Source organism: Jatropha curcas, chromosome 6, assembly GCF_041381405.1.
Source record: "Jatropha curcas cultivar XTBG-Jc1 chromosome 6, XTBG_Jcur_1.0, whole genome shotgun sequence".
NCBI lineage: Eukaryota > Viridiplantae > Streptophyta > Magnoliopsida > Malpighiales > Euphorbiaceae > Jatropha > Jatropha curcas.
This window is the reverse complement of record NC_143156.1, coordinates 9,060,079-9,079,993: the sequence shown is the minus strand read 5'-3', so window position 1 is coordinate 9,079,993 and position 19,915 is coordinate 9,060,079. Positions and strand designations below refer to the sequence as shown.

Sequence of the window (19,915 nt, the reverse complement as noted above, 5' to 3'; positions counted from 1 at the left end):
AGTTTTTAACCATCGAATAATTTGTCAATCCGAGGCTGCTGTTTTTGCTTACTCTGGTTTTTCTTCAGGCCAGCCGGACTTGATATTCTCGGCTGTCCATGGATCTTTTCAGCCGTCTATGCTGTCCAAATCTCCATATATAAAATGAGGCATCCATTTTTGTTTGTTTAGAAGTGAGAATTTAATATATTGTATCAAAACACCTCTTGAGTTACATAAATGATACATGAATCTGAAAAACCAATGCTAATGACTACATAATTGCTATGTCAAAATTTGTCAATACATGATTTAAAAGAAAAATTTTATACTTATGCCTTGTGATTCCAAAATTTTTAAGATGGCATAGAACAAAACTATGGATTTAAAATGAGTACTTTTACACTTTCCCCACCATCCAACCCATAATTGATTTTGAAGTCATTGGCATATACTCTATGAATTGAAGTTTTCAATACTTGAATAAAGGTGACAAACTGCGCATACCTGTCAACCTGAGATAAACCTTGCTAAAAATGTGTCTCAACGACAATTCAATCAAGGCGCTATAGCTTTCCGGTAAATCACAAGTGTCAGTCAAAGGCTTGGAGAGAAAAAAAATGATCCGCCTCAGAGGGAAAGTATATTGGAAGGAGATTGTGGGGAGCCAGTTTCAAGTAAAAAGCTTCTGCTGCAATATGACCTTGATGTACTTGAAGAAGAAGCAAGGCATCTTCCATCGCCACTGTAAAAAACTGCATCACTTCTGTGCATTTTCCCTTTACTTCTTCTTCCTCGACCTTCACTTCCCTCATACTCTTCATCTTCCACAGCTTGTAAAAGCCCACTATGTATCGGGTCTGAGCTCTCATATAAAAGCCTAAGGACCTGTTTGATTGAAGGTCTAGCCCTTCCTTCCCTCTGTGTGCACCATCTCACAATAGAGGCAATTGTTTGAAGCTGGTCCAAGTCAAAGGAATTCTGGATGCTTGGGTCCACTAACTCATGTAGTCTTAATTCTGAAGCCATGAACATTTGAGACCATTCCAATAAATTCATGTTGTCTTGTATTGCCCGTCTTCCAGTTACTATCTCCAAAAGTACAACACCATAACTATACACATCACTTTTCTCCGTGAGCTCTTGAGTGACCACATACTCAGGATCCATGTAACCTGAATGGCACCATACAATTAGAACTCTTAGCTTAATGAATGGAACATCTGATGCAGGAGGGTCAAATTTATCGTCTTACCTGGAGTTCCTCGGATATCGGTATTTACCGGTTCAAAGGAAATAGAGCCATCCTTCGATGCATGTGCAAGGCCAAAATCTGCAACCTGAAAGACAATATGGCCAGAAGGAAAAAGTAAGTTGAAAGATAGTTGATATGAGATGTTGATGAAGCTTTCATGGCAAGAAAATCCAGTTAAAATCTCAATATATTCCAAAAGGTTGAGAATAAACCAGAGTTTGCAGAAAAAGATTATTTTCATCCATATTGAGTATTTCAGAAATATAATTTCAGAGGTGAAAAAAAAAAAAGAAAAAAAAAAGCCGCATGTGCACCCCACTGGTACACTACCTTAGCAACAAAGTTCTCATCCAGTAAAATGTTGCTCGACTTGATGTCTCTGTGGCACAAAGGTGGATCACAATAGAAGTGGAGGTACTCCTGCATGTGAGAGCAATAAAACAGCACGAAAAAATTCAGAGTCAATGAATAAGAATTCTGACAATATACAAATTAGTCCCAACAAGAGTATATATTTGCTAACTACCAGAGCATTAGCCACATCAATGGCAATCTGAATTCTTGTCCGCCAACTCAAAGGAGTCTTTCCGGGTGCTGCACAGGAAAAAAGATGAAAAAAAAGATCCTTAATCAGAATGGAAAGCTGTCAAACAATAGAGCTCCTCAAAACTATAAGAAACAGGTTATTAAAAGTTTCAGGTCCAAACAACTCAGTTTTATAAATGGGACGGTGTTGGAACCATCTTGCACGAAACTAATCGGCTTGTTCTAGGTCTAAAATTAACTCATAAATATTTTAATTATTTAATATTATTTCAATGTGAGATTCGTTTCCCAACATAAGTTATTTCAATAATGACTTCCATAACATTTGAACTCATGGATCTATCATGAAGAGAAAAGTCTTTTTGTATCAAATGACAGCACAAATTGTCCGAGTGCAGGACAGAGAGAGGGAGCGACAAGGAGAGCCACTATTTGATTTCCAGGTATAGTGACAGAAAAAAGTGAACTGAAGAAATCAGGAAACATACAATGAAGATGATCCTTTAAGCTTCCATTTGCCATATACTCGTACATCAGAAATCTGCCATCATAAACAAGCAAAACTATTTGACTTCCTGCACTTCAATAACAAACCATCTAAAGGACATGATTAATATTTTGCAAAAACTGGTAAAATATCAAAATGTTCCTTTTCGAAGTTACTGGACTCGTACAAAAATAATGCAATGCATGTGCATGCACGCATTAGTACATTAACTGAAACCACTCATATTATCTATTGATATAAACTGTTAGAAAGAGGATAGGTATTGAAATCATCCGGGTTGCACTAATGCTGAAAACAAGGAAGCATGCACTTATATTAAGGTAAGCATATAAATAACTTAACAGTCTAGAATGAGAAAGCAGCCCATTCGGTTAGTTTATTTATTTTTCATGATGTCTCTAGCCATAATTACACAGAAAGATAAGCTACCTCTCATGTTTTTTTATGCAAAAGCCTCTTAAAGCAACAAGGTGACGATGATGCAGTCGGGCAAGAAGTTCTATTTCTCTGCAGAAATCATCTTCCCCCTGCTTGGAAACTTTGTTCATCCGCTTTACTGCTGCCACCAAGCCATCGCTAAATTCAGCTTTGTACACGGTTCCAAATCCTCCCTGTCCAATGATTGTGTTGAAGTTATCTGTCGCCTTCTTTGTCTCCTTATAGCTGAATTTTCGGAACATTGATGTAGGTCCTACTCCTACATGACAAACACCAAAAAGTAACACATAAATGAACATAAGAAAGCTCGTTACATGCTAGCATTAAGAAAGCACAAGCCATAAAGCCTAGAGTAATACCTTCTTGAAATTTTCGCATAGTCCGAGAAGGAGGGAAAGCTTTTGAAGAAGTCCCGTCTATATTCTCAGATTCCTCTAGTTCTTTGCGTTTCCTCCGGATAAGAACCATCAGTACTATAAGCATCATAACAGCAACAACTGTAACTGCAACTCCAATGCCTGGAATTAGAGTCAGGTGGTAGGGATGGTGACTCTCATTTAAGGTTACTCCCAACATAAGTTGGCTCGGACTAGCAGCAACCAATGGACTTGGAGAAGCCTCAGGACTGATTCCAGATGGAGATGGCTCTGAAATATTAGCTTCATACACAAAATGACAGTTTAATGATTGAATACAGAAATATAAAACAAGAAATCCATTTAAGATAGAGTTCCAGTAAATTCTTTATTGCAAGCTATAGACAAGTCACAAGGAACCACAAACTAGTCATACCTGGAGGAACATTAAGCCCTTGAACTCCAAAGAAACAGCTTGCAATATTGACAGCTGAAGCATCATCAACTTGGCTTGCAAGTGCCGCAAAAGTTGCATCACGGCAAGTACTTAATGTTATATTGTCATTGATTCCCACCAGATGATGAAGGTATACAATTCCAGCATTTAAACACTTCCTGCAACTGCTTTCTGCTGAAAGGGGCACTTTGCAATTTTGCAAAACATCCACAAACTTTGGAGATTCCAGCATCTGAGTAACAGTTGTTCGACCATTACACTCATAATTAACTGGAATTTTTGTGCCAAACCCACAAAAGGCTGTTGCATTTCTTGGAATACCATATAGTTCCATTGTTTGTAAAATGGACTGGAGGCAGATATCAGAGAAATTTGAAGTAACCCCTAGGTTGCTAGTTACATTTGCATAGCGTGCAATAGAAACTGCAATGAAAGCATTTATATAGCGGCAACACTTTCCTCTATCATCTTTGCTGGAGCATAAAGAAGCTGCTAAGGTAAAGTTTGATCCAGTCAAATCCAAGGGGCAATCTGCAAAGTAATAGAAGCTATCATTAACTAGTCAATTATTTGTTTTAGAACTCCTGTCTAAAAACTTTAACTTTATATTCCCAACTTGTAAAATAGATATTTTTTTCCAGTTGATGGTAAAAAAGCAACTTTAATGAGGTTACTTGGTGCAATTGTAAGAAAATACACAATACACAACATTTCCTGAAACAGCCTTTAGAAAGGACAGGCAAGCAATTTATTGACAGAAATGCTGCAATTGGAAATTTTCGATTTTCAAACTTTGATGCTAATGAACTCCTATGGCATTCTGATGGTGCAATAAAAAAATATACAGCATTTGAAGTCCTCAACTATCATTTGAAAAAAGAACAGGAAAGCAAGCAATTTATCGTAAAATCCTACAAGTCAAACTTTTTCAGTTCCCCTCTCTCTCAGTTTAGATCCATCATGAGTGTTGCACACACTTTTGACATTTTTGCTAGCACGCAACATAAAAAATATGTGTACTGAACCACAACAACCATGTTCTAGAGGTTTTTTTTTTCTTTTTTTTTGGTTTAACACTTGGGAGTCCATGTCCTAATTAAGCAGGGAATACTTCAGTAGAGGGATTTAGCATGATACTTAAAGAGACTAGTCAACTGAAAAGGAACTTTTTTCTACATTTTGATCTCAAATTTACTCTGCAAAAACAATCATGTGCATATAAGAAACACATATTGGAGAACATCATGAGGAGTGTAATGAAAATTTCCAATTACAAACTCCGTTAGGGGCTACAAGATAGAAGAAAGTGGTGGTGCAATTGCTGTGAATAGCCTACTTTGATGATTGATGATGCCAGAAGGCACGCCAGTTGAGTGGATGCTACCCATTTCCAAACAATGTCATCGGCAAAATGCAAATTTCTAAAGACTTAGTTGCAATTTAACAACTTGCCAACACTCAAAATGCAACTGCCTAGACCATCATCTTCAGTTGGAACCTTGTACTGTTAATTGAATTTACTAGCCCCTTTTTGATTCGATATGTATTAATGAGGACAAAAACTTGGCAAGATTTGCGCATATCAACCTACCAGCAATGTTTAGGCCCTGTTTGGTTTCAAATTTATGTTTCCGTTTTGGTATGGAAGGCTATGTTCATTTCACTCCCATGAATCCAGTTTTACAAAACTCAACATAACTAACCACATTTTATCATTTATCAATAAATTCTTCAAATTCATTTACACCAAACGGAGGGGTTAGTATCAAATTGTGAAATATATACTCATTAATCCAAACAGAACAATCAAGCAAGAAAACATGTTTTCTTTTAAATCGCTCAAAGTTCGTACTAATGAACAAGAGAGAATAATATCAAAGTCAAACGGGAGATAACAATCACCTCCCCATTCACCAAAATACAAGAAAAACATGCATAATATACTACAGAAACCAAACTGCGGAATACTTGCCATAAAGTTTCGGCAAAGGCAACTCCTAAATAACCATAACATCAAACCCAAAAATGTAGACAAGAATTAATTTGATTAACAGTGAGTTCAAATTAATAGCTACTAATATAACACGACCCAGTAACTCACAAAACCAAAACTAGAAAAATGAACAGGTCAAGAATTCACAATAGCCATAGAATCATACACATTAAAAATGCTCATTAAAATCAAAGCAAAGCCATAAAAATCGACACAATCAACAGTAGCCCAAAAAATTAAAGCCAACAACCAAATCCCATTTGCAGAATCTTAGTTTAGCCCAAAATACTAACAAGAACCATAGTGGAGAAAACAATCAATAAAAATCCAACTTCAAATTAGGAATTAAAAATAAATTAAATGGTACACATACTTTAAAAAGAAAACGAGAAATTAAATGCACTAACCTGCCATTATGAGAGGAAGCTGCATTACAAGAAACTGAGACAAACCCAAGAACAAGACCCATCCGTAGACCATCATAGCAAAGACGAATGAAGAAAGGAAGAGAAAGAGAGTAGATGAAGAGGGGCTTCAAACTTAAAGCTTGACAAACAGCAGCTTCGTGTAAATGGGTTTTACTTACATTTGGGGACTAGAGTCACCTAGTAGGCCAGTGCAGCACTGTGTATATATTACAGTGTAAGAGAGTGACTAGAGTGTGAACGGGAGCAGAGAGAGTGAGTGTGGCTTTTTGACTACATGGGGAATAGAGAACCCTCTCGCACACACACGCACACACTATGCTTAGAAAGAAGTTGGGTAGGGAAAGAAAATAGAAAAGAAATTCGAATTATTATGAAGGGGCAAAATCATAATGCAGTGCCATTTTCTTTCTCTACTTTGTGGGACCACAAGAAAATTTTCAAATTATTTTCCTCTACCTCTTTATTTTTCCATGTTTCCCAATAAAGAAAAATCTATTTTCAGCTCATTTCCTTTTCTAATATATTTTCTTTCCCTAGTTTTCCGCATCTCCTCCGAGAGCCGCTCGTAGAGTTTTTCAATTTTGATGTGCACATTAATGGAAAATTTTCTTGGACCATAGATCACTATTCTCTATGTAAATGTAAGATTTCTTAAAACTACTAAGGTCCAACACTAATGTACATAGTGATGGCAGAATGTGGGTCACCCTTATTATTGATTTCTATAATAGTTCTCTAAATTGTCAATGGGGCTCTAAGATAGTAAGATGCTAATGAAAATCAAAGGAAATGGAAGGTAGTCGGTTATCCTTGACCAAAATCAATTATAAGATGCTAATAATAGCAGTCACGGGTACTCGATGACCAAACTCGTTTAATATAACCGTAATAGTAGTAAGTATAAAAGATTTACGTATCTACGTTGTATCTATTTTAAATCTATTTATAATTATTCATATTTTCGTTAAACGGAAATGAGTAATCTAAAATCTAAAATACTTGTTCCACTTCCATCTCGCTTTTATTCCTAAGCACATTGTTTCTACTGTTAGCCATCAAATGATTACCTTTTGAAATGCACATGCTTAATCTAATTACCAAAAAATACCTCGTTTTAAACTCATTTAGTTGATAGAAAAATTTGCATTTGTACTATTAATCAAGGTTTCATTTTTGAGATCAATCATAAATGAAAATTTTGACGAAAATTATATATTTTTAATTAAATCAAATAAATGAATTCATATGATATCACCTCACAGCATAAAGAAAATTTTTTATTTTGATGTTGAATTCAAATCACAATTCTTCTTTTTTATATAAATTTTTTAAGAATTACTATCTAGCATTCCTCAATTAAAGTCACTTACACTGAAACACTAGTTCGATTTTCTTAAATTCAATTACATAGCCTGTGGATTATATATCTCTTAGACTAATTTATCCCTTTGTTAATAATTTTCTGTTAATCAACTTCAATTTAATTACAAAATTTTGAGAATGTCAAATAAAGGGTATTTGAAGGTACAAAATATCTTTTCACTTACTCTTATTGACATTGTTCTTTCTCATGCTTTGGGGTCCAATTGCAAATCCATTCTACTATTGCTTATCATCCCGACTCTTTTTCCACAAATTATTTTGTTTATGTTTGTATTTTGTTGGCAATTTGAATCATATCAAGTATCTCTTTTCTTAAACCAATAAAGTCCAGAAATTTTTCAAAAAAATCGGATATACCCAATTAGCATCAGATAACACTCTTCAAATTTTTTTTTTTTGAATATATAGGAGATCCAATGAACTGAAATAATATTCATATTCTAAAAGAGATAAAAAGATCAACCAGACCACACCAGATTAACACAACGTTGTTCAAAATTGACTCATAGTTAAACTCCTCCAATGATAAATCAAAAAGGGATTTTCTTTTTTTTTTTTTTTTTTTTTAAGCCTCACGGCCGATTATAGCAGTTCACTTGGAATGCCCTAATTTAGACCAAAGGAACAAAGTGAGATAATAATAGAAAATAACAGATAAGAGGTTGCTTTTAGAACTACAATTACATAAAACACTCTCAGCTTGGATTAAACTTTATAATCCGGAAATATTTATTTTAAAGCTAATTATTAAAGAATGATCATTACTATAATTAATAAAATCGAGATTGAGCAAATTAAATAAACTGAAATTTTTAAATAAAAATCAATTTGAAATGAATAAATACAAAATCAAATTGGGTTAGTTTGGTTTTTAGCTATTTTTAACAATTTTGGAGTTATTTTTTGGGTTTCATGTATCAAAATCAAACATTAACTGTCTGTGTTAAAAAATCAAAATGAAATTGAATCAAATTATTATCCTCTCTAAATTAAGTAATTTTTAGAAACAAAGATTTTAATATACAAATTTCATTAAATCATTAGGTTATTAAATGATTTTATTGACAGGGTGTGAAAGCAAGAGCCAAGAGCAACATCACAAGAAAGCATGTCTGGTCTGGCCCGTAGGGGCACGGGTGACGGGACTGGAGTCTTCGTTTGGAATCATATAACTGGACAAGACCGCTACTAAATAAAAAAAAATGCCAATAATTAATAAGCTGCCAAAACCTACATAAATTGTCATTTTCATAAAAAAAAAAAAAAAAAAAAAAACCCACACGTGATTTTCTCCTATCAAATCAAAACATATTGGATACTTGAAACTCTATTCAAATTGAGGCCGTGATAAAAGCGGTTTAATTGATAACTGCGGTATAAGTAGCTTCTCGCGTCCGTCCGGATCTTAAATGCTAATTTTTTTTATCATATTCCGTAAAAAGTTACGGAGTTAACATTTTATAAAATATTAAAATTTTTTATAAAATTATTAAAATAATTAACAGCTATTAAAATAGCTATTAAAATTTAATTTTTATATTCATTATTAAAAATTAACAATTTATTTTCAATTTTAAATATAAAATTCAAATTTTTAAATTTTTTGACTTAATTATTAAAATTAAAGCATCTAAGATAAGTTTTGATAGCAATTAAAATAAATAGGACTATTAGCTAAATTAGATCCAATCATATTGAATTTGAAACATTTGATTGTCTTGCATCTCGGAAATATTCAAAAATAGGAATATCTAATTAAATCAACTCGAAATAAAGATTTAATTGCAACTTAAACCATACCTTTATGTATAAATTTATATTTTTCTTTATGTTTATAGATATAAATATTAATTTTAAATATAAGTTTGAAGTCAAACTTAAATATTAATAAATTATTATTTATATCTATAATTTATGGTATGTAAAAAATATATAGATGAGAGGAAAACATTTGAAGGGATAAAGATTTCTTTTAATTTATTTTTTGGTGAATATATTTATTTTCTTTTAAATGGTATTGCATTGAAAAATCTTTTGTTTAACTATGCACGTTCCTTATACTATTATTTCTCTTCTAAAAACTTATGACAGCAAACGAGCGATTCAGTTCCAAACCTATCCATTATCCGATCCTATAGAACTAGATAATAGGTGTAAACTAAACAAGCTATAAGGCTTAATTAAATCTTAAACATACAATCATTTATTACAACATTACATATTACTCTCACTCCAAAATGATTTAAAAAAATTTTCTATTAAAAACACTCCCAATAATTCAAACAGCTCATGTAAACTCTAATATGCTCAATTCTCATCAATACTCAGTAATCGAAACCATAGTCTCGTCAAAGGTCGCTAAAATATTCAAAGTCATATTCATTTCTAAAACTTAAAGTATACTTAATATACCAGTACATGCCAATAATTCTCAAGTCAATCCTATTATACACATAAAATTGTGGTTCAACATACTTAATGAAAAATCTCATCATATAAAAAAGATACTTTAGGGTTCTTAATTACATTTACATGCTCTGCTAGACGGAATAAAAGAAAAGAACTCTTCAAACAACATAAAGACTATCTAAAAGAATACTGGCCTTCTATTGACTGATATCTACTACGATCTCGAAACTAATACTGACAGCAACTAGCGCATGAGAAGTCAACGCCCTAAATATAAAACTTAGTGGTACTTCATATCCCCAAAATAGGGACATTCACACACAAGTATAATCAAACATTAATATTCTCATATTCAATTCAAGGAAATCAGCTCATACATATATTCAACACCACTCGTAATATTAATAGCCAAATGTATAGATTTGCATATGAAATTTACGCAATTTGACTTGTGGCATCCTCAAATTTTACAGGGATCTATCATGATCTCATACTTTAACATTTAAAGAATAATTATATTTCTCATCAAAATAAAATGTGAAAGTGCAAGGTCATGATGAATTCTTGTAAAATTATTTCATTTTGGCGAGAGACATATCTACTACTGAAATGCAAAAGTATAGGGTCATGATAAGTTCCCTGCAAACTTGAAGGTGCCACAAGACAAATTATATAAATTTAGGAGGCAAATTTATATATTAGGCCTAATATTAATGCGCACTTTTATCCAAAAATACTCAGATACGAGGCATGAGCTATTCAATAATATATTTTCATAGGAAATCATATTTAAGCATTTTTAAACTTATCATACCATTAAATATCAATTTCATGTCAACACCCCACAATTTAGGCAATAAATATATTTCAAGCCATACTTAGTTTTTTTAATTACATTTATTAATTTTAGGCCTTAGGCAAACTTAGAAGGATCAGAGCCAAAGAAACATATGCTTATAACATAATCATATGGTCCGAAGACAGGGTCAAAAGCTTGAACTTATCATAGGATCCCGTCGGCTCAACATAACATAGGGCGCTAAAATCTATAATCACATCAGGAGGATGTACATACATAACATTGGAGTACTGCAAAACATGTATGACGTGTCATATCCTTATACAGCGAATGACATCAACCAAGAATACTAAAGACCATAAAAATGGATTTGCATTATTTAATTATTATCACACACATTTAATTTCTTACATTTAATTTCCCATAATAAAATCATTCCAGATTTTGCAAATTCATATTTCATGATATTTCATAAAAATTCATATACTTATCAAATTATTTTTAATTCATTTCACATACTTTATTTATTCTCATAAATAAGCATAATTAATCACATAATCATCACAATTAATATTTCTTCCGTCCTATCTATATAGGCCAAGTTTGACTTTTACATGGATTAAGAAAAATTGATTAATATAATTAAATTATATTTTTTATTTAATTTTTTTCCTAAAATATGATTCTTGTAATATTATATTATCCATAATAATTCATTAAATTTTAAAAATATAAATGTTCATTACATAGGAGTATCCTAGAAAATTAAACAATAAATTATCTTTCAAATGGAAATAGGACTACATTTTGGGATAAATGAAAACAAAAAATGAACCTCTATATATGAATTAATAATTCATAATTCAGTTAAATCATAATTCAAGTCATTTCTCATAATCCCACGTAATAAACATTAATTCACATATATATACTCTTATATTTTTCCTATCATAATTAATACCATAATTCATAATTTCTACACAATTTATGACATTGCATACTTAATTTATATTTGTGCCACATATATTCATAAAATACTATTTTTAATTCAAAAATTCACATAGTAATTCAATTCACAGATAAATAATTCAAAATAGCATGATCAACATAATTAACATGATTATTGTTTAATTTGATTCATTTGAGTCAAATTAAATCCTAAGACCTAAAGAATTAATTTTCTACAATTTAACCCTTTAATTATACTTAATTTATCTAATCAACTGCTATAACCTATTAAATTCACAATTAATTCAATTAAGCACCTAATTAAATTTAAATATTTCAATTAAGCACTTAGAAAATAATTCTAAAAAATAATAAAAAGTGATACTTACAACTAACCTATGTTCGCTAACTCTTACAACAAATAATTCTAAAAAAATAGTAAAAAAATTCAATTAAAATAATTAGAAAATTGATATTTATTATTTAATTACGTTGTTGGACTTACAATTGTAGAACATAAGACTTTTTTCCTTATTGATTAATTACTTCTTAATCTTACATATATGATTTAATTTGAATTTGAATAATTTTTATTTTTCCATCTTGTTTCAAACATAAAATTTTATTGCTCATTCCATTCAATAATTTTTTTATAATATTTATACATTATATATATATATATATAATTAAATAAAAAATATATAATATATTTATCATTTTTTTCTCGATACCAATCAACCATATTTAAAAATAAAAAATAAATAATTATAATGAGTACTAATGTGTAATTAATACATTAAAGAAATATCAACTTATGAAAGAAAAATAAATTAGGCACACATCAATAATTATAATTATTTTTATTCGTTGTGAACTCAATGAACTGAAATAACACGATGGATTCAATAATAGGCCAACTCTTTCTCTTGATTTACTAAATTTTAGTCAAAAAGACTTAAATTTAAAATTTCTTAACCAGATTACACCTACTTGGGCTCATAATTATTTTCTTTATTATAGAAATTTATTAAAAAGCGAAACAAAATAAATGGCCAAGACCTTATTTAATCGAGGCAAGGTCAGTTCAACCCTTATCTATTACAACAACAAACTAAATCTGAACCAGAAAATCCTTGACAAGCACCTCCCTTTGGAAATCCTTTAGCTTGGCAAGACTGCTCACAATTTGGAAAATTTTGACATGGCCCTAGACAAAATGGTACATTAATAGCATCTGCCGGTCCTGCCACGAAGTCATTAATAAAAATAATATGAAAAATGCTACGAATCCTGAAGATAATTAAACCTAAATTTTTTTTCTACTCTATTAAATTTGCTAAATAATTGAAATATCTTATTTTTGTTTTAATTAATTTTTTTTAAAAATCCAACTATATAATTTATTCTTTTTATCATTTTCAAAACAAAATCTTAACTGATGTATATGACGCAAAAGACTAGTTATTACGTAAATGAACCTACAATTAAATTTTATCTTGTAATATAAAAAGTATAATTCGAAATTAAAATCAAAACTGACAGTTTTAGATTCTCAAATTGGAGAATTGAAACTCGAATTAGATCTCTCTATTTTTGATTTCGGTTCTAATAATCCAACCAAATTCAACCAATTTTATCGATCAATTTTTAAAATCAAATTTCTTTTTCTTTAATAAATTGTTTTGGAATCAAAATCAAACGCTTCATTTCGACTAGGATTTGATTCTAATTTCGAATCTCAATGGTTCCAAAAGTTTTCTTTACGTTGATTCATTTACAATTTCAAACTGAACCTTGGCTAGCTTCCTAATAAGAGTAAAAGATTCAACTAAAGCGATAATCTTTTGTCTTCAATTCATTAAATTTTAATTTCATTTAAAAAATAAAAAGAAAAGAAACTTATGGATTTAGAAGATGGAAAGGGAAGGAAGACATTTTACCTGAAATGAGTATCAAAACAAAGCATAAAACCATGATCATCATGTAAGGGCGTTGAGTGATAATTGCCATTGCTAATGTTCTTTGTGTTTCTTGGTTTGTGTTGATGAAGCTTAAAACATTATCCCTAGTATGTTTACTTAAATATCATATCCCCATGTTGCTAATGTATATATTAAGTATGGTAATATTATTATATGGTAATATATACATATTATATAGTAATATAATATAATATAATATGGTAATACTATTTGATGGATATGGTAATATAATAAATATAGCAGTGCTATTATATGGTAATATAATATAATGTGGTAATACAATTTGATGGATACAAAATAAGGTATATATTAAATATAGTAAGAATATGACATCTTTAAGTATTTAATTTTATTAGTTGAAAAATAAAGATAATTTAATTTTGATTATATAAGGTACATATTAAATATGGTAAGAATATATATTTTAATTATTATTTTAATAAATATTTAATTTGAGTGGTTATAATTATTTCCTACAACTCTATTCTACAAAAAATAAATACGATTAATTATTATTTATTAACGAATATATTAGAAGATTTGTTGTTTAATATAAAATAAAAAATAAAAACAAATAGAATATATATATTATGATATAAGACGTTATATTAGCAAATCATATAATACATTACAAGAAATTTTTTTTCTCAAAAGAAGCAACCATAGGATTAATTGCATATTCATAGAGTTTATAAAAAATTTAAAAAAAAATAACAAAAATTATAAATGATGCGAAACAACAATTAATATATTAATTATTATAATAGCTAATATTGGTTTCATATATTTTAGTAATATATATAGTTTATGATATTATATTATATATGAAAAATTAAGTTAATTAAATTTAAACTGTTATAAGAAAATTTAAATTGATTGATAAGTAAATTTATTTTAATGAGAACTTAACTGTTAAGTTATAATAATATTTTATTATTATAAATATACTATTTCCTTAACAAGTTATTTAGTAATTAAATTTTCTTGTTTTATTATGTCATAAAATGTTCTTTTTTATTTTATTTAATTTTGTGGAGGAAGTTGAGATATAATCCACTTAAAGATATCTCACATGTCTCATCTCATTAAGGATACAATATAGCATCTAAAAATATATCTCTCTCCTCTCTTTTCGTTTTTATCTTCATTTAGCGACAAACATATGAGGACGAGTTGATTAATCTTGTAAAACTTAGGGATGAAAAAAATATTTTTCCTTTATTTATTTATATTTTGTGATATATCTCACTTCACTAATTTAAAACAGCTAATTTTATCAAATATACCCTAAATTAAGATTTAAATTTTATATTTATTTTTAAAATTAATATTTTATTTTCAATTTTAAATATAAAATTCAAATTTTCATATTTTTCAACTTAATTATTAAAATTAAACCATCTAAAATAAGTTTTGATAGCAATTAAAATAAACAGAACTATTAGCTAAATTAGATTCAATTATAGTGAATTTGAAAAATTTAAATGCTTGTATCTCATAAAAATGTAAAAATAGAAATATATAATTAAATCAACTCGAGATAAAGGTTTAATTGCAACTTTAACCATACCTATATATATACAAATTAAACATACTAAAATACTTCAATAAATCTTAAATATACAATTATATTCTACAATATTACATATTACTATTACTCCAATGATTTAGAAATTTCCCTTACATGGTCGATATTTTCAAATTACAAAATCTGTTAAAAAAAACACTTCCGACAATTCATGCAAACTCCAACACGCTCAATTCTCATCGATACTCAATAATCAACATCATAGTCTCATCAAATGTGACTAAAGCATTCAAACTCATATTCATTTCGAAAACTAAAAGTATACTTAATATACCATTACATGCAAATAATTCTCAAGTCAATTCTATCATAAACATAAAATTGTGGTTCAAGATACTTAATAAAAAATCTCATCATATATAAAAAATACTCCAGGGTTTTTAATTACATTTACATGCTTTGCTAGACAAAATAATAATAAAAAAAAGAACCCTTCAAAAGAAATAAAGACTACCCAAAAAAATAGCATTGACCCTCTGATGAGTGATACTTACTATTGTCCAAAATCTGCTACTGACAACAGCCTGCGTGAGAAGTCAATGCGCTAAACATAAAATTTAGTGTTGCTTCATATTCTAAAATCGGGACATTTACACACAAGCATAATCAAACATTAATATTCTCATGTTGAGTTCAAGAAAATCAACTCATACATATATTCAACATTTATTTACCGGTCATAATATTAATGCATATTTTTATCCAAAGATATTCAATTCAAGGCATGAGCTATTCAATAATATATTTTCATAGAAAATCATACTCAAGCATTTTTAAACATATCATACTATTAAATCTCAATTTCATGTCATCACCCCACAATTTAGACAATAAATATATTTCAAGCCATACTTAGCATTTTTAAGTACTTATAAAAATATTTATTAATTTTAGGCCTTAAACACACTTAGAAGGATCAAATGACAAATATAGGAACATAAGCTTATAACTTAATCATATGATCCGAATACCGAGTTAAAAGCTTGAAAGTATCAGAGGAGCTCATCAGCTCAACATAATGTAGGGGGCCAAAATCTAATCACATCCGGAGAATATATATACATAACATAGCAATATTGCAGAACATATATGACATGTCATATCCTTATACAGCTAATGGCATCAACAAAGAATACTAAATGCTATAAAAATGAAGTTTCATTATTTAATTATTATCACACATCATTTAATTTCTTATATTTAATTTTCCATAATAAAATCATATCTCATGATATTTCATAAAAAAATCATATACTTATCAAATTATTTTCAATTCATTTCACATGTTTTATTTATTCTCATAAATAAGCATACTTAATTACATACAGTTATTTATCATAATTAACATTTTCTCCATCTCATCTATGTAGGTATAATTTGACTTTCATGTGGACTAAAAAAAAGATTAATATAGTTAAACTATATTTTTTGTTTAGTTTTTTTCTAAATTATTATTCTTCTAATATTAAATGATTAATAATTCATCATGTTTTGAGAATATAAATATACATTACATAGAGGTATGCTAAGAAACTAAACAATAAATGATCTTTCAAAAAGGAAATAGGACTATATTTTGGGATAAATGAAAACGAAATATGAGCCTATATATATGAGATAGAGGAAGTACCATTCAATAATTAATAATTCATTTAAATCATAATTAATACCATAGACACAATTCATAGCATACTTAATTTATATTCATAACTAATGTGCCATATATATTCTTTAATTACTATTTTTAATTGAAAAAATTCACATATTAATTCAATTCACCACATAAATAATTCAAAATACCATAATCAACATTATTGACATAATTATTATTTAGTTTGACCCATTTGAGTCCAATTAAATCCTAAGACCTAAAGAATTAATTTTCTACAATTTAGTCCTTTAATTATACTTAATTTACCTAATCAATTTCTCTACCCTATTCAATTCACAATGAATTCATTTAAGTACCCAATTAAATTTAAATATTTCAATTAAGCACTTAGAAAATAATTCTAAAAAAATAATCTACAAATAACCAATGTTAGTTAACTCTTACAACAAATAATTCTAAAAAATAATAAAAAAATCAATTAAAATAATGAGAAAATTGATATATATATGATTTAATTTTGTTGTTGTACTTCCAATAGTAAAACATAAGACTTTTTTCCTTATTGATTAATTACTTCTTAATCTAACATGTATTATTTAGCTTGAGTTTTAATTATTTTTATTTTTCCACCTTATTTCAAAAATAAAAATTTATTTTTCATTCCATTTCAATAATTTTTTATAATATTTATTCATTTTATTTACATACATATTATAATATTTTTATAGTTAAAATATAATTAAATAGAAAGCATATAATATATTTATCTTTTTTTCTTAATACTGATCAACCATATTTAAAATAAAAATAAAAATGAATAATTATAATGAGTACTAACGTGCAATGCACATCCTTAAATACTAGTACTTTTAAAAACTCCCAATCAATGTAAGATTCTAGCAAAACTAATAAATATAAATCAATTAATACATTAAAGAGAAGTAAACTTACATAACAAAAATAAATTAGGCACACATCAATAATTATAATTATTTTTATTCACAGTGAATTCAATGAGCTGAAATATCGTGATGGGTTAAATAATGGGGATCACTCTTCTCTTGGTTTATCAAATTATAGTCGAAAAGACTGAAATTTAAAATTTCTCAACTCGGTTACACCTAGTTGGCACATAATTATTTTCTTTATTATAGAAATTTATTAAAAAGCACAAGTCATACCTATGCATTCGTGCAAAGAGAAACAAAATAAAGGGCCAAGACCTTGTTTATTCGAGGCAAAGTCAATTCAACCCCTATTACAACAAGAAGTTAAATTTGAAAGAGAAAATCCAAGAGAAGCACCTCCCTTGGAAAATCCTTTAGCTTGGCAAGCCTGCTCACAATTTGGAAAATTTGGATATAACCCTAGACATGAAAATTGTATATTTAAAGCAGTTGGTTCTGCCACAAAGTCATTAATATAAACAATATAAAAAATGCTAAATACAAATCCTCAATATAATTAAATATAAAATTTTTTTGCTCTATTAAATTTACTAAATAATTGAAATATCTGATTGTGGTTTTAATTAATGTTTTTTAATAAATCCAACTATATAATTTATTTTTATTATCATTTTCAAAACAAAATTTTAAGTGATGTACATGATGCAAAATGCTAGTAATTAATTAAATGAACCTGCAGTTAAATTTTTATCTTGTAATATAAAAATGTATAATTTGAAATCAAAATCAGAACCAACAGTTTTAGTTTCTCAAACTGGAGACTTGAAACTAGAATTAATTCTCTCAATTTTGATTTCAGTTCTAGCAATCCAACTAATTTTCCCAATCAATTTTCAAAGTCAAATTTCTTTTTCGTTTCTAAATTGGTTTGGAATCAAAATCAAATTCTTGATTTCAAATAGGATTTGATTCTAGTTTCGAATCTCAATGGTTCCAAAAATTTCCTTTGGCTGATTCATTTTTAAATTTCAAACTGAAGCTTGGCTAGCTCTCTAATAAGAGCAAAAGATTCAACTAAAACAATATTATTTTGTCTTCAATTCATTAAATTTCGGGTTCAGTAAAAAAAAGAAAAAGAAAAGCTTATGCATTTAGAAGAAGGAACAGGAAGAAAGACATTTTACTGAAATGAATAAAAAAAACAAAGCATAAAACCATGATCTTCATATAAGGGCGTTGAGTGATGATTGTCATTGATATTAAATTGGTAATGTTTTTTTGTATTTCTTGGTTTGTGTTGATGAAGCTTAAACAGAGTATCTCTGATATGTTTACTTAAATATCATATCTTCATTTTGCTTCTTTGATTCAAAGAATGAAAACGAATCCATCTATTAAACGATTAAATAATTCTACTTCCTATTTTAAGCTAATTTTTTAAAAGAGCATCTACTGCATAGAGATTCTACGAGATTTGAGACAGAATCTCCGTATATCGAGTCTAAGTAATAATAACAAGTTATTTAGCTTGATTCTAGTATTAATAGTTGTCCTCTATTTCTACCAATCTCCTTCTAGATTGTTCGGGATTCTTCTCAACTCTTCCAAAACAAGGATTAGCATTGAGGCTATACCTTCTCTATGAACTGTGAGTAGGAATATATAGCATATAGTCAAATTCATGCATTGCATTTTATTTAATTCTTCTTTATAACATCTTAACGATTATGCAGTAATTTTGAGAAAATATAATCATGCTTACGTTTATTAATTATCAAATAGATTAACATAATACTGTGATATAGTTGCACTATGATATTGTTTGTGTTGTGCAGGAATGGCTTGGATCGAAGTGAAACCACTAGGTAAAATGGCCGGGTATACTGCTGTGGCTGGGGATCGGCCATGTCCTACAGCAGCGGGGCTATAGCCTTGCTGTAGCTGGCGTGGTTTGAGTGGTTCTGCCTGACTAAGGTCATCCAATGTGTGATTAGATGTTACTGTTTGATTGTCTGTGATGAGGCTTGTTTGACATTGTGTGAATGCTGGAATGACATCTTAGGACTAGTAATATATAATATACGCCTGACTATTTGGAACATATTTTATATATTACTATTCACTGAGCGAAGCACTCATCACCGCTTCACCTAATTTTTCAGGAAACCGGATCGCTACTTCGCAATGTGCCAGAAGCTCTATTTCCCTTCCTTCATGGAGCTAGTTAGTATGAAGCTTAGTTATTAATAGGTTCTTCTCGGTTGTACTCTTTTACTTTGTCTACTTTGTAGAATCCGCAATTACAGTAGAAACATAGTATGTGATA

General features: G+C 29.0%; 1 protein-coding gene across 2 annotated transcripts; it reads right to left on the bottom strand.

Annotated features, from left to right (window-relative positions):
* Window positions 1-211: 211 nt before the first annotated feature.
* Window positions 212-6,287, bottom strand: LOC105639495 (Protein kinase superfamily protein). 2 transcript variants are annotated; one of them, XM_020681487.3, is made up of 9 exons: window positions 5,940-6,287; window positions 3,519-4,070; window positions 3,086-3,373; window positions 2,718-2,985; window positions 2,269-2,321; window positions 1,761-1,828; window positions 1,565-1,654; window positions 1,235-1,319; window positions 212-1,154 (listed from the first exon to the last, which is right to left on the bottom strand). In XM_020681487.3, the coding sequence occupies exons 1-9, from the start codon at window positions 6,013-6,015 to the stop codon at window positions 610-612; spliced, it is 2,025 nt and encodes a 674-aa protein (XP_020537146.1). In that variant the 5' UTR covers window positions 6,016-6,287; the 3' UTR covers window positions 212-609. The 2 variants fall into 2 exon arrangements, with proteins under 2 accessions (XP_020537146.1, XP_012078959.1); XM_012223569.4 differs by having other exon boundaries at window positions 3,086-3,385; window positions 5,940-6,285.
* Window positions 6,288-19,915: the final 13,628 nt, after the last annotated feature.

Bases quoted from the DNA above. Each gene is read 5' to 3' on its own strand.
- LOC105639495 (XM_012223569.4), bottom strand. From the start codon at position 6,015: ATGATGGTCTACGGATGGGTCTTGTTCTTGGGTTTGTCTCAGTTTCTT. The intron at 3,386-3,518 runs GTATGACTAGTT...TTGTGTATGAAG, and splicing joins AGGGCTTAATGTTCCTCCAG to CTAATATTTCAGAGCCATCT. The intron at 2,986-3,085 runs GTATTACTCTAG...TTTGTCATGTAG, and splicing joins TATGCGAAAATTTCAAGAAG to GAGTAGGACCTACATCAATG.